This window comes from Notothenia rossii, assembly GCF_949606895.1.
Source record: "Notothenia rossii genome assembly, chromosome: 11".
In the NCBI taxonomy this organism is placed as follows: Eukaryota; Metazoa; Chordata; class Actinopteri; order Perciformes; family Nototheniidae; genus Notothenia; species Notothenia rossii.
This window is the reverse complement of record NC_136910.1, coordinates 38,378,685-38,394,552: the sequence shown is the minus strand read 5'-3', so window position 1 is coordinate 38,394,552 and position 15,868 is coordinate 38,378,685. Positions and strand designations below refer to the sequence as shown.

General features: G+C 40.7%; 1 protein-coding gene across 17 annotated transcripts in view; it reads right to left on the bottom strand.

The window, feature by feature from the left end:
• mast4 (microtubule associated serine/threonine kinase family member 4) overlaps window positions 1–15,868 on the bottom strand; it is a 92,356-nt gene that overhangs the window by 28,135 nt on the left and 48,353 nt on the right. For 6 of the 17 annotated variants that reach the window (XM_079658649.1, XM_079658659.1, XM_079658660.1 and 3 more), the window contains 4 exons: window positions 15,491–15,571; window positions 2,023–2,111; window positions 422–491; window positions 97–117 (listed from right to left, as the gene is read on the bottom strand). In XM_079658649.1, the coding sequence (XP_079514775.1) occupies window positions 97–117; window positions 422–491; window positions 2,023–2,111; window positions 15,491–15,571 (261 nt within the window). Of the gene's footprint in view, window positions 1–96; window positions 118–421; window positions 492–2,022; window positions 2,112–7,073; window positions 8,388–15,490; window positions 15,572–15,868 lie in introns of those variants that run through there. The other 11 variants (XM_079658658.1, XM_079658663.1, XM_079658653.1 and 8 more) reach the window with 5 other exon arrangements.

The following is a 15,868-nucleotide window of genomic DNA, read 5'->3' as shown; positions in this document are numbered from 1 at the left end:
AAACAAATGAAGGGGGTAGGATTATAAAGTCAACTTTGTACAAATGAGATGTAATGAAAATTCAAGCTGAAATGAAAACCTAAAATAAAATGTTACCTGTCTGCTCTGTGGCAATGACTGTGGATTTTAATTAAAAAAAACAATTACATGACATCGTGTTGAGTTCAAATTAAAAATAGATAAATAACATAGCTATTGATGCTGTTTTTAAAGCAGAAATAGACTCAAGAGGCTATACATTTACACTTGGGCGGGCAGGGAATATATATATATATATATATTTCAGTTTTTACTCTTGAATAGCTACGACTCGAAGCACACTGTTTTTATTTTTGATGAACTGCATCCAACAAGTGCCCCTCTGGTCTCTACTGGCTGAAGTCCAGCTGCAAATCAAGTGAATATCAATGGCTATTATTACCTTCGTGCAAAGGAGAAATGAGCCGAGGCACTAGGAGAGAAATTTCTAGGACTGTCTTGTGGGCTTGTTCCTATAAGAAAAACAAAAGATGAAACAAACATTTAAAAGGTAAATTACAGAAAAGGCGAATTGCTGTAATTTTAGGGCGAGGCGTGTGGTGCAGTGGGTTGTGCGTTGGTGTTCGGATCAGGGGGTCACAACAGGTTCAAACCCCACTGCAGTCAGCATGTCGTTGTGTCCCTGAGACACTTCCCCCCAAATTCCTCCTGTGGGGATTGCCCACAGTATTGAGTATGTAAGTCGCTTTGGATAAAAGCATCTAACAAGTAACATGTAATGTTGATTGTGAAATTTGCAAAAGCACGTACAGTACAAGGATATAGCGTCTGAATTCAATGAACAAGGGGCATATTTTGGTTATTCCTTAAACAAAAGAAGCATGTTTTGTAACAGACAGAATATGCTATCTATAATGATTTGTAGTGTAACATTGTTAATAGAAGCGTTAGGGAATCAAACACATCATGTTTAAAATAAAAAGATGTACTAGTAGGGACTTTTTCAAAAGCACCAATTAGCAGTTGTGTTTGGACCGCCGTAATCTAAGAACAAACCTTATGGTCTTGCATTAATCAGACATTATCCATACTGGCGGACAATGATAGCCCCACTGAATCTTGATAGTGATTAACATTACCTTTTTTATTCTACTGTAATCTTAATCGCAGCCAATTACAGATGATAACCTCTTTCTTTCGTATTAGCCTGCAACTGAAGAGACCTATTATTTACTGACTGTGAGAACGTTGTCCGTGAGGAATAACAGGAAATATGGTTCAAGGTAATGTCGCCTATACAATTATTCATGATCATTACCTAAGAATTGATCTGTGAGAGATCACAAGAATAACATCCAGTCTATTTAGAAACTTTCTTATGGTGCGTCATCTGTGTATTCTACAGTGGACTCACTTTTTATTCCTGCTGTAAATGGAACTAAAAAGGATGTTTTTCTTACCTTTGGCACCAATATTACGACTGAGCCACAGAGTTAGGTCATCCCAGTGCTGAACACATTCATTAGCAAGAAGAACATTGTGGCTTTCTGAGTCCATCTTTAAGACTTCGTTATGTAGAAGTACAGACCAAACTCTGTGAGTTGAGGCTCTATCTTTGCTGACCAATGCCCGGAAATAAAACGCCCTGTGGTAAATATGCCCTCCCTCCACTTCCGTGCATTTCCTCTGTGCAGGCCACCACTTCCTCAGCCAGCACAATCACTGCCCTTCAACCTGCTACTGTACGGTTTAAAGCTGCCCCAAACAACACGGCAATCACCTGAGACAGATTCATTTACACTGAAAGAGGTTAGCTTATATAACAACTTTTCACTTTCACAAGCCTATTTTAGAATCAGTCAACAGTAAAGAGTGTGGACATTACCTGTGATTTTCCATCTGATCATATCATTATTGTATGACTGTGCCTAATAGTGCTGCCACTGGTTTAAAAATGGAATCGCAGCAGGAATATACTTCTACTTGCATTTTCTGGTATTTTGCATGACACACTTGTGATTTTGGCATGTACTGTACACTTACCCGTTAGAGACGAGAGAGGCGAGTGAGGTCGGGGTAAACCTGTAGACTGACCGCTTCCTATCAGGCTTTTTCTGTTGCTCGTTCTGCAGCTGTGAAACCACAGAGTCAAATATTAGGCAGGACACTGGACACAAAAATGACCTTTTACATATTCTCTTATTAAGAGCAGGCCAAATCTCAACTCATATGTTTAATAACGTTGTGTTTGAATATGTTACAATATACTGCATGCTCCTTGGTATTTGTATTTGTTCCTCTTTTCTTTGGTGCTATTTTTTGGGATTTTGTATTGTGTATAAGTCAACCTCTGTCATGGCATTGTTCTCGTCAGGTGTTCGAAAAACAAAAACAAAAAAATGATTTTGTATCCTGTAAAACATTTTAAAAGTTTTTTTATTTTATTTCAAAATGCAAGATTTAAAAAGAGTCCGATAAATTTACAATTCAATGGTTGAGTAAAATTTCAACAAAAAAATATTAGTAGTGTTTACATTTGATACATTGATATTCTGTTGGTTGTTGCAGCCGTTTGTGCTTCCATAAATATCAAAAGTAGACAAAACATCCTCCTTCAGTCACCAAAAAAGGTTTCTTTGTGCAGCATTTATCATGCTTTTAGTTGTGTTGATCATTTTAATACATGACTGTGACTCACAAGGGAACATCGGATCAACAACACGTGGCTCATAAATGTAGCCCAGTTTTTAACCTTGAGAGGAAAAATGAACTATTTCTAAGTAAGAAACAGCTTCCAGTGTTCAATGCACCAATAAAATTAGAGGCTGTCAGTGAAAACGCTGCATCGTGCCTGGAGAACATGAATTCACTTCAAGGTCAGAGACTCAATGACATCCTGTTACATAACCTCCTCAGAGAACTGAACCATTTCTAACTGCATTCTTAAGGTGTTATTCAATAATGCTGCTTCCATCCTTTGCATAATACAAACACCACATGAAACACGTATTCTCCTTACTTATTTGATGTGTGTGTGTGTGTGTGTGTGTGTGTGTGTGTGTGTGTGTGTGTGTGTGTGTGTGTGTGTGTGTGTGTGTTGGCACGTGTGTGTGTGTCTTGATTTTACTGCAGCGTTTAATGACCATACTAACATGCTAAGTGTTAACCCTTTCGTTCTTGCTTGGATGATTTTTCAAGGGACGTTTTAGTTTAACTACAGTATACTTCAAGTGTTGCACCTGTGTTACCCTTTAGATGCTATGTAATCTTACAGCAGAGGTGGGAAGTAACTAAGTGGATTTACTCAAGCACAATTTTGAGATACTTGTACTTTACTTGAGTATTTCCATTTATGCTACTTTGTACTTTGAGGGGAATCGTTTACTTTTACTCAACTAAATGTATTTTGTACCTTAATTTACCGATCTGGATTAAAGTGAAATATAATCAATAATTAAAGTCATTAAAACTAGCAGCACCTTTACCAGCTTTGATAAACACATGAATGCATCAATAATCATAATAAAAACACATAATATATATTATTCTGAAATGGGCCAATCTGCATAATGAGTGCTTTTGGTACTTTAAGTATATTTTGATGCAAATACTTTAGATTGCAGGACTTTTATTTCTAACAGAGGATTCATGTTGAAATCTGAGTTCTTCTCCTACCCCTGCTCACTAGCTAGATTTAAAGCATAGAAGACAACGCTCTTCACTAATTCTCCCTCACACTTTGCCCTTGAAAATCTGATACAAAAGAGGCCTATGGACCAATGTTGTGCCCATGTTGGTGTTGATGACCTACGGGCAATTTCCCACAAATTTGATGCATCGTTTTGACTATGACACCAGACATGTCAGCTGACAGAGAGAGAATACTTGCCCCTGCTTAATGGTTGAGCAATTAGCCAAATGGTAAAGTCTAATGTGATGATGAATAGACGACAAACAATTGAGAAGTATTAACCAATTAGTGGTCCTCATGGCTCAGTCCTCTCATGATTATAAATCAGAGGATGCAAACATTTTTATGATGCTCGACATTACAGAGAACATTTCAGGTATTTGAATATCCAAAAAAAGCAATGACCTTCAAGCTGAGGTCAGTCATTTCAGGATTTAAAGTTCAACGTGATGTGACAAGCACATTAGAAACATTATTTTACTATTATGTTATTCTGATTATAACACGTCTTTGATTGAATCGGTTGTAGCGGACTCTTAAAATATAATTGACCATTATCGGTTTTTCTGGACAGTAATAGTGTATTATGTAATGTTGCAAAACACCTTTTCAAAATAAATAGTTGCATCCAACAATTTTCTTGTACTCTAAGTGTTCTCTTTGGCACAATTAAAATGTAACGAGTGCTAACGATGAATTTTGAAATAAAATTTAAAATAAAATATTTCAAAAAATAAATATATCTTTTGAAAATTTGAGGGGCATTAATGCTGCTTATCATGAATCTTACATATGTGCACCAGCATATGCAGGGGGCAATGATCCAGCAGAAATGTGTAGTTAGAAAGAGTGTGTCCTGTTTACGGAGCTTGGTAAATCTGAGGTAAGACACTTGTTAGAAACATTTCAAAGTAAATAAGAGATTTAGGATAAGAAAGAGAAATGTTCTTTCATGAGGCCCAGTAAGGTGCATCATATCCCAAGCTGCTTTCAGTCCTGTTGAAATCCCATTGTTACCCATAAATTCATCTCCTGAATTCAGTGGGGAAACCCTACTTAGACTGAAATGACATTCATCCTTGTGTCCTGAAGTGGTTTCTAACCCCGCAATCAAGATTGTTGACACGTGCAATGAATCATTTATCGTTGTGAGACGGGAGCAAATAATATCTGGTAAAGACAAAGAGGATCAGATTTAACAAGATCTATTTATACCCTCTCAATGAGGACTAAGCCCAGAGAATGCCACACTGCTGCCCAATCGACCCTGTGCCACTCATGGGGACGTTAAGTGACTGCTTCCGGATTACTTTACAAAACAAACAGTCACCGGTTACGATGGCACGCCGGCCATCTTTATCACGTTTGATGCTAAGCTGAGCGGGTACCTCTGAGGCCAGAAAGGCTGAGTGAGGGGAAAAAAGCGTGACGCTATAGAGAAGCTTTAAAGGAGGGATAAAGCAGCCCTGGGCGAAGATGATAGGGAGAAAGTAGGCCAGTGTTGTTTGCCGTTCTGCAGTTGTGTGAGATTCCTGGAACGGATCCATAGAAGGGTTTACCACTCTCGGTGATATGCAAAACCCTCAACCTCATCACACCATTGTTGCGTTACACGTGAAATCTCCACAGCGTAGCTGCATCGCTCTTTTTTAACAACTGGAAATAATCTATGAAAAGGTGTTTACCAAAGTAAGAGATACCTTACATATCAAGGATTATTAAAAGTGCATTTATTTCTCTTCTTTACTGACCTACATTACTGCAACTCTTCAATATCACAAAGTAATCTGAATCTGTCAAAAACTATTTCTTCGATTTCAGAGTGCTTACTTATTTTGGGTACGGGAAGAGGCAAGAAGAGGCAAGAATAGATAGTCTTTGAATTCAGACGCTTTGAATCCAGGTACTTTTGGAACGTCTGATCCTGACCCGTGTCAACAAAGAGCCACGATTCATCTTTTTCACTTCTGCCTCTTTAGCTTCCTTGTCAGAGCTGTCAGGTGAGCTGAAAAAGTGCAATGCAACATAAATCACTGCTGAACGCTGACAAACCCAAATTCAAAGTCACACATATGACACACACAGCTCTATTAATAGTGTTTAAAAACTTGCTGCTTGGGTAAAAGCAATGCCGCTTTTTTTTCTCACCTAGCCAATGAAGACTGATTTTCTACATCTGAGAACGTACGTCGCTTTTCAGAGACTAAGCTTTTGACAAATCTCTAGGGTTTTTGTTAGATTTGCAGAAGCTTATACTTTCACATAATGTGCATTACATATTTAACTTTGTACTTTTGGATATTATGGCCAATAGTTGCAGCTAAGGTCTTACATGTTGCAGTTCTTCAAGATCCTACATTTTTGCAGAATACCGTTTGAATCCTTTTTACTATTTAAATGTACAGGAATTACAGGAGGTGTTAGCTGCCTAATTCTTCAGGTTACAATGTAATCAAAACATAAGACACACTTGAAAGATTCACAGCCATTTCAGCTCATTCAGTTAAGGGAACCACTAGTCATCATCTGTAATGAAACTTTCCATCAGTTTTAAATAGCCGTTTAATGAAATCAATGAAATGGTCAACTTAACATCAATTTATTCACAAACCCAGAGCAGAAAACATGGCTGTGATCTCAGAGTTTTTCAAGGCTTCAATTTGCCACTAAATACAGTATGACAGCGCTTTTTGGAATTCTTATGTACTGATGTCCAAAAACAGTCAGTATTTTAATGTTAAGCTGTTTTTCACAATAAAATGGGTCAGGGCAGGGATTAAAGCTAAATATCAGTTTTATGGGCATCACCAAACCATATACAGAAAACTGAGATCAAGTGGCTTAGCTATAAACCAGTGTCTACACACTCTGATTCACATAAACCAATAAAGGGTTTTTAATTCTGCAATGTTAAAAAGTCAAACCAGAAACGTAGCATTGTCACAAAGAACAAATCCTTGGTGGTGGAACAGTCAGTTAAGGAAATATACAAAATAATCAGCATTTCTACTTTCCAATTAATGGGGATTGCATCTAGGGAAGTACACATCCTGTGTAAGGAACATGAGACTGCCTCAGCAACAAACATTAAATTACCATTTGTCTCACAAAGCAAATACACTAGGCTACACAATAGGCTAGGAGGCAACACCCAGCTTTGTATTCATGTTGGCCGCATTAAACATCTCCATTTACATACTGCAAACATAAGAAAAACACCCCACCTGCCCTTCAGAGTAAATACATTTTGTAAAAATGTAAAGTCACTTATTTGGTCGTAAAAAATATGTTTTTGTTACTCATTTCTGTATTTGATTGCAATATGCAAAGAACCCTGTCTGTAAAAAACATTAAATGCATCAAATTGTTGAAAAGAAAAACGGCAACGCTTCAAACTAGTTACCTCTTGGACCGGCGCAGGCGGGCTCCACTGAAGAAACTTGGCAGGTTAAAGTTGGACAGAACCGTCCACAGACTAGAATCTGACATTGTGTCCAAGTCATGCCACAGAGGGAGATGTAAAGGAGGCTTCTGATGGCTTGACGAGGAGAAGCGACGGTTTTCAGAGTTCAGGAGGACGCGGCCCCCAGAAGAGTCCTGACAAGTACTCCTACATCCGCTCTCCTTAGGACCAAACCTCTTCTGCACAGGCACATCTGCAGCCAGCTGCGGCATAAACACATCCGCAGAGAGGAAACCTTGTCCCCCTCTGTCCTCAAATAAAAAGTAATCCTGGGAGGATCCTGAAACACTCAGTGTGTGATCCAGGTCAGGTGTGGACAGCCTCCACTGTTGCAGGGATACAACACCTAACACCAGCTGACTGTTGTTTTCCTTTCTTGCTGCGACTGTGCTCCATATCCCAAACACTCACCCTGCTCCCTTGCTCAACATGCTTGATATCATGTAACAGGCATCTACCACTTCAGATCCTGTGCAGGGGGGTTGTGAGACGGCGGGCTGCCGCATCATCAGCAGATGCTGCTGTGCACTTGCAGCTGGCACCCCTCCAAAAGTTTGGAGGGTCAGTGTATTAAACTGGACCTAATTGAAAAGGAAATGCTTTGCTTTTGCATGGATTTCTTCTGCTCCTGCATACATTCCTCCCTCAGCTGCTCCCTGCATCGACTGTCCTACCTCATTTATTTGATGGGAGCCCTACCTTGACTTCATCACCTTTGATCCTTGACTCATGTTTTCTGGCCAGCAGACAAGAAGTCAAACAAAAATGACTTCTGAGAAAACCATCAGGTCTTTAGTGCAAACCATGTTTAAAATATCCAAATATATCCCAAATATTGATTAACAGATGTTTTCACTTAAAATATGACTTTTCAGAAGAACAAAAACAAGATTGGAGAAGCTGCACTGACGCATGCATAACACAAAAAACTGGTGTTTTGTCAGTTCAGTGATACATTTGTCTTTCCAGTCCTGCGTGTAAGTGTGAGGTTTAGAGTCAGCTGATCTTAGCAGCCCGTGGGGAGAAAATTGTGTGGAGACAAAAATCTAAAGCAGCCGTCAGGGTTTAGGACAAAACACATTTAAACTAGATGAACCATTACGGGAACAAGAAATCCAACTTGAGGACCAAGCCATTGATTGCTAATATGCAGTGACCATTCTCCACAGGAGAGAGCAAAGTCCAGTCCTGCAGACAGACTCCTGGCTCCGATACAATAACAGAGAGCTGTGATAAGAGAGCCTCTTTCTGAGTGTGTGTGTGTGTGTGTGTGTGTGTGTGTGTGTGTGTGTGTGTGTGTGTGTGTGTGTGTGTGTGTGTGTGTGGTTTCTGAAGTCACATGATTGATGGAGTGAGGTATATATATGTTACTTTCACAATCCAGCATCAAGACATTCATCTTAGAAAATGTACCTTCTATGACCAAGTAAAAGCAAAGATAAACGTATCCGCTCTGCTGTCAGGTCCTTATGATGGCCAAATAACTTATTTACTGTCAGTTATGATACCAACAGCGAACAGGAGTGCAAAAGAAGAAGAACAATTCTCAAAGGAAATACGCAGTCAGACCTGAGGACCATCAGCCTGCTGCAGCAGATAAGCCCAAAGCCAAGTGCATTGCCTGAGAGCCACTGAAAAGCTCAGAAAGGGAGACAAGCAGCAAAAGAGGATAAAAGAGGAACACCATCATGACTGGCACAAAACGGCTGCTTCTTCCGAAGTGTAATAAAGTGTTATCAGAAGCCATTTTGTCAGTACAAATTCACTGCGTGTGTCTTTGTGTGCATTTCCTCAGAGGCTCAGCCCGGCTCCCTACAGGCCAGTGTGACAGCCTTCACTCTAATTATGGCTCTGCTCTGTTTCTGTGCTCCACATTAGAAGTGATGGTTCAGATGGTTCAAAGTCAAACTTGCACAGAGCAGCATGAACACAGAGGTCATCGGCTACCCCTTCATCACATGCAGAGACATTTGGGTTACTGTCCTCTTATTATCACATGACTTGTTTCTGATTAAGATATCAGAATGCAGTATGTGTGGTATTTAATATTAGAGAAAAGAAAATTAACAGTTTTACTGCCTATCCTGCCATAATTAATCTAATTAGCGCAAGTACAAATCTGATATTATTCATACATCCTGGGAAGGGTCATCATATTTTGCTAAATCATTGTCTGCTCTGATTAGTGATATGAAATACAGACACAAATAAAAAAAACATTTTTAAATTTCCTACAGTAAATTCGGGGGTTTGTCTTGACATTTTTTTGCTTTATTAACAAGTGGAAAATAAAAAAGATTTCTTTAAAAAAAGTTATGTTTATATTTTCTGGTTCTCACAATAATAATAATATAATAATAAAAAAAAGTATGGTCGACTACCACAAAAAAGGATCAATGCACTTTGCATTGCAGTTAAGCATACATGTAATCCCATTTATGCTAGCTTCTTCTTTATCTTGGTCGGAGATGTTGTGGTTTCATGGCATGTTTTTCCAGCACAATAACATGAAACAGGCAGAAGAATGTGTATGACATCTTTGTGTGCAGGCATAAAATAAACAAAGTGGGAACCAAAATGTTAAAACATTGCTCCATCGTATACTATTAGGGGTCAAAAACCCCTCAAAGTATCTTTAAAATCTGAAATAGTCACAAAAAAACATAATTCTGCGCACAGTCTTCTGCCAAGACTGATGCTTAGCTGTCCAGCCATACACTGCAGGACAACTGTTTTGGTAAAATATATACAGTTGCAAGAAAAAGAATGTGAACCCTTTGGAATTACCTGGATTTCTGCATAAGTTGGTTATAAAATGGAGGAAGCCACTGCTGTCCAGAAAAAACATTGCTGCACGTTTGAAGTTTACAAAAGAGCACCTGGATGTTCCACAGCACTACTGGAAAAATATTCTGTGGTCAGATGAAACCAAAGTTGAGTTGTTTGGAAGGAACACACAACGCTATGTGTGTAGAAAAAAAGGCACAGCACACCAACATCAAAACCTCATCCCAACTGTGAAGTATGGTGGAGGGAGCATCATGGTTTGGGGCTGCTTTGCTGCCTCAGGGCCTGGACAGATTGCCATCATCGACGGAAAGATTGATTCTCAAGTTTATCAAGACATTTTGCTGGAGAACTTAAGGCCATCTGTCCACCAATTGAAGCTCAACAGAAGATGGGTGATGCAACAGGACAACGACCCAAAGCACAGAAGTAAATTAACAACAGGATGGCTTCAACAGAAGAAAATAGGCCTTCTGGAGTGGCCCAGTCAGAGTCCTGACCTCAACCCAATTGAGATGCTGTGGCATGACCTCAAGAGAGCGATTCACACCAGACATCCCAAGAATATTGCTGAACTGAAACAGTTTTGTAAAGAGGAATGGTCCAAAATTCCTCCTGACCGTTGTGCAGGTCTGATATGGAACTATAGGAAACGTTTGGTTGAGGTTATTGCTGCCAAAGAAGGGTCAACCAGTTATTAAATCCAAGGGTTCACATTCTTTTTCCACCCTGCACTGTGAATGTTTACATGGTGTGTTCAATAAAAACATAAAAACATATAATTGTTTGTGTGGTTTTAGCTTAAGCAGACTGTGTTTGTCTATTGTTGTGACTTAGATGAAGATCAGAACACATTTTATGACCAATTTATGCAGAAATCCAGGTAGTTCCAAAGGGTTCACATACTTTTTCTTGCAACTATATATATATTTATATATATATACACGCTTCAGTCATACAAAGAAAATCACCAAAAGATCAAATACTTTCACAATGAGTATATAAAACCTCTCTGCTAACTTCTGACATTCAATAAGCCTTTAAACTCATTGATATGTTATTAAAACCTTTTCCTTTTAACTTGACTCAGACAACTGTGATTTATGTAAAAACCTTAATGTACAACCATTAAACAAACCCTGAAAACAATGAAATGCAATCCATTGCAAATCCTAACCAAAGATGACTCAAACCAGAAACAACCAGTTTTTACATGCTAACCGGATTCAAACACCTGCTTGGACTATATAGGATCATATTTTGCTGCATCACTATTAGAACATCTAAATTAAAAGTCCCCTATCGTACTGTTTTTCAACAATATATTATAGGTCTCAGATTTACTGTATACAAACATGTCTCTGAAGTGTTTGTCTGAAACACCAAACAGATCATTGCAGCATCCCATAATCCCCTCTGTTTCAGCCCTGTTTCAAAGGTGCTGATTCTCTGTCTTTTCCTTTAGATGAAAATAAGGAGCCACTCCCCACGCCCCTCTGAGAGATATTTGGTTAAAAAGAACACAATGGTGCTCTAGGAGGAGATTCAGGTGATAAGGTGGGGGGGGGGGGGGGGGGGGGGGGGTTACCTTGGTTTGGGATTGGCTAATGGTTACACAAGCCAAAGAATCGTGATGACATCCTAAAGCGGCCAAAATCTGATCAGCTCATTTTCAGACAGGTTGTTATATAAATGGATCAGGACAAAAAGAGAGAGAATCTTTGTTCCTGAAACTTTCAGAATCTCTTCCACAGAGGGGACACATGTTGATGTGGAAGAGACATGAAGAAGTGGATTTTGCACAATAGGTGACCTTTAATACATTACAACTGCTGCAGTACACCCCATGCATTGATTGGTACATGATGGCAAAAAACATTTTCAAAACGGCCAGTTTAAAAACATCTCTGCATTCTTGTATGGAGCTGACTCACTGAAATCTATGAACACTGAGCAGAATGAGAGGGGATCAGAGGTGACATGGGTGGGTGTTTCATGCTATTCATTGATACAGAACATTCTTTAATATTGAGAGTTTTGAATGAGCAGGGGAAAAAGAAAATCACTTGACTATTTCTCTTGACAAAATCAGAAGCGGCTTAAGTAAAGCCAACAAAACCTGACAGAAAGCAAACACTGTGACTCTTTTCTCCGAATATACAGATTATTTCTTGTGTAATTAACTTTTATGTTCCTCAATATATAAGTACATCTTTCACTGTGTTTAGGAGAAGCTGGAGCAGAAGGCTAAGTTCCTTGAAACTGAAGCTAACCTTCAAGTGGGATGTTTGATTAATGACATGAGTAACCCAGTTCACCTTTTGGAGTAAAACAAATCAAATGCTCAATCAAACTATTGGCAATTCCTTTTGATCTCATAGATGATATCTGTGTGTTATCACCATCCGTAAGAAGACAGAGAGGAAGCAGACAAGACTCCGATCTGTCTTGTCACCGACATACCTGGGGGGTATACTACGAAGCAGGATTTTTGCTTAGCCGGCTAACTTCAGGGAAAACTCGGGCTTTCCGGTCCTACGAAGCTGGTTCTCTTTTTAGCAGGCTAGATCTCCATGGTAACTTATGCTGTGCGGCTAACCTGCCCCGGAGCAGGTTAGGTTGCAGGCCAAGAGCTCAACTCAGTGAAAGCACTGCCTGCTGACCAATCAGAGCTTAGTGTGCGGAGTTTAAAGCGATCAAGTCATTACAGGAGAAAGGAATATCACCTCCCATCTTCAGAGCAATCTGACTATTATAACATTAGCGTTAAGAAAGCTTACTTAAATATCTGCCACAACATAAGTAACCGGATCAGAGTAACATTAAGAACAGTCCGCGGCATATCACATCATCATGTATCATATATTTCCTTATCTGAGTCAGCTGAGCCGTATCTGGCCGTGCAACACTTACAGTGTCACATACTGTATGCAGAAGTATTATTTTAAGCAACACTGTGAAGCTGACCGTTGAGCGGCCCGACCAAGCAAGGAGGCAGAGGCAGAACGTCCAAAAATACAACCCGGTGTGGGCATTTATTAAGTCATACACATCATTCACAGCCTCAATCCGGCTGTACATTTGGACACCATCACCAACCAAAGGGATTTTTCACCACACTACCAGCCTCCCAACAGACAGGGCAACAGAGCCTAAATACACACCCACACTAATCAAACCAACAGGACACAGGTGAGGGGGGAGCAATTAGACACAGGTGGGGGGGGAGGAGACAACACAGGGCACCAGGTGAACATAATCAGGAGTAACAGAATGAAAGGGAGGGGGAACACTTTTCAAAATAAAAGATATGTGCAATATACAAGGCCCGAAGCCGTCAGTCCATAGTGACGAAGTTACCTTCGTCACATTTACTCCTTCCTCTCCCGAAAGAGAACAGTACCTCATTACTGGGACACTTATGGATCTTGGACATTTTTTTTTTTTGGCCATGTGTCTCCACTCCGCCCGGTGTTTCTGCGTCTCTTTCTTCTGGAGACGTTTCTTCTTTTGGCCCGACGCGAGCAGAGAGGCGTCTGCGTCTGTTGTCTCCGGCTCCTTTTCTGTCTCTGCATCGCCCCCTGCTGGTTGGTCCTCAGACTGCACCTCCTCCTGACCGTCCACCTTCTTCTTTTCCTCCGCTGTCGTTTCAGCTGGACTCACGAGACCCTCCTCTTCTCCTGCATCCGGCTCCATTTTACTTTTCTTAACCTTCTTCTTCTTCTTCTTTTTCTTCTTCGATGGAGTGGCCTGAGGCATTTGTTGCTCTGCAGCCGGCTCTGCCTTTAGTCTGTTCTTCTTCTTCTTTGAGAGTGGAGTCGAGTAGACTTCAGGAAGCTAAGCGCTCACCTTCTCCTCCATGCTGCGCTGCAGGTGACGCTGTATGCTGCTGTTCACCGTCTCCAGCTTCTTAGCGGCCGCTTGCTCAAGTTCCCTCTTCAGCTTGCGGTTATTCCCCTCCAGGATTTTTACCAGCTCATCCCGTCTCGATTCTTCTTCCTCCTTTCTGGCCTTCTGGGCCGCAAGCGCTGCCTGTCTCTGTTTCCTTCTCTCCAGCTCCTCCAGCTGCTGACGCTCTCTCTCCTGAAGGATCTTCTCTTCTGCCAGTTTCTTCTCCTCCTCCAGGCGTATCAGACGAGCCTCCTCCACTAAGCGCATCTCCTCTTTCTGCTCCCACATCAATTTCTGGTTCTCCGCCAGGATCTTTGATGCCTCAGCAGCAGAGTTAGTGCCCGTCGAGCCTCTAGCCAATCTGCCGTCTTGCCTCCGGAGTCTCCGTTCCTCTTCCCGTGCAAACTGCTGCTCACCGGCTACCTGAAGCTGCAGGAGTGACCTCATCATCTCCCTCAGTTCCTTCTGACACCAATTGTGAAGCTGAAGTTACCTTCGTCACAAACACATTAAGTTGACGAAACACTTGAGACAAATCCACTCGTGTCGTAGACGGGGCAGTGATATCATAAACCTGTTAATGTACGCATTCAAACACTTTTTCTGTTACCAGCTGTATTCACCTTGCAGGTGCAACTATGTGGCTTTTATCCTGGATAAAGTGTTTAAGTCATGGATGTTTAAAGTTTAACTCCTTCATATGTCTAATATTATAGTTGACTTTTCATTCAGGAAGTATGACGCGCTGCGCTGTCAGTACGCTTGTCCATGTTTGTGATTGGTCGAATGCTCCAAATACCACCCCTTTCATGTGAACGCGCACCTAACTAGATAGGGCACGGCTGGTTTGAGCGATCGAGTTGATAGCCAGCGTCGTAGGACAGTTTAGCATATGTTTTGGATTAGGCCAACCGGCTAACTCAAACATATCCAGGTTAGGTTGAACCAGCTTTGTAGTACAGGCCTCTGGAGCCTATGATGTCCAAGCAACCAACCATTACATAAACACCAGTTAGGCAACATGGAGCAGTAACCAGATGGTTCAATATTGGAAACAGCTACCTCGAAAAAAGGCTTGTCCCTGAATAAAAGGACAGAATCAGAGCTTCTTGTCAGATGAAATGTAGTTCAAAGAGAGGACGTGCTATTTCACACACCACAGGTGTATTAACCCGCTAAAGAAATCATCTTTTCAGAAAGGATAAAAGTCTTGATGTTCATAAAATAATCTGAAGGTACCAGCATACAGATTTATAAAAACTAATCATATACTATCCAAGATATAATCCTCCATAGCAAACCATTACGGAGATAACTAAAACTAGATTTAACCATTTTCAATACTCTAACTCCTAAATGAATCAATCCAGCTGGGATTCAAGCCGATTGAGACCATTCTTCACTTTGATGTATTGCAAATGCCACAAATCCTACTTAGCACATGAAAGAGGAGCATAAACCTCAGAACAGAGAGGGCCAAGATGGGGGGAGGGGGGACACCATCAACATTATATAAGCACTGTGTCCTCCTCTTTCAATGTCATTTCAATGGCAGATGATTTTCGGAGGGGGAAAATGAATGTGCACTTCCAGTCTTGTGACGCATGATGACAAAACTGACTCAAACATGCACTAACAGGCCTTTCAAAACAACATAGGCACGGTTGAAGAGTGCTTACCTCCAAAAATGAAATGCGTGCAGCGGACTGCACGGACTGCAGGGGCTAGTGGGAGTGGGACTCAAGCTTCGGGGTGTTAGGCTGTAAGTTAAATGGAGTGGAGTGAATAGTTGCCTTTTATCACACACAGGACAGAAACCCCCCCACAGCTCTGACACGTGCCCAGATGAAGACAGCAGCATCATCATCATCATCATAATGAGTGATGATTCCTGTCACATGAACCAACATTGTGTTTGAAGAGCAGGTTCCCGTGGCATGTATGCACAGTTTAATATGTCTCTACCCCTAAGTTGCTTCAAATAAGATTCAAATCAAAGCCAAGCGCGTGTTCTCAAAGGCCAAAGACTATAGAGGAAGTTAAAGATTAACCTAATT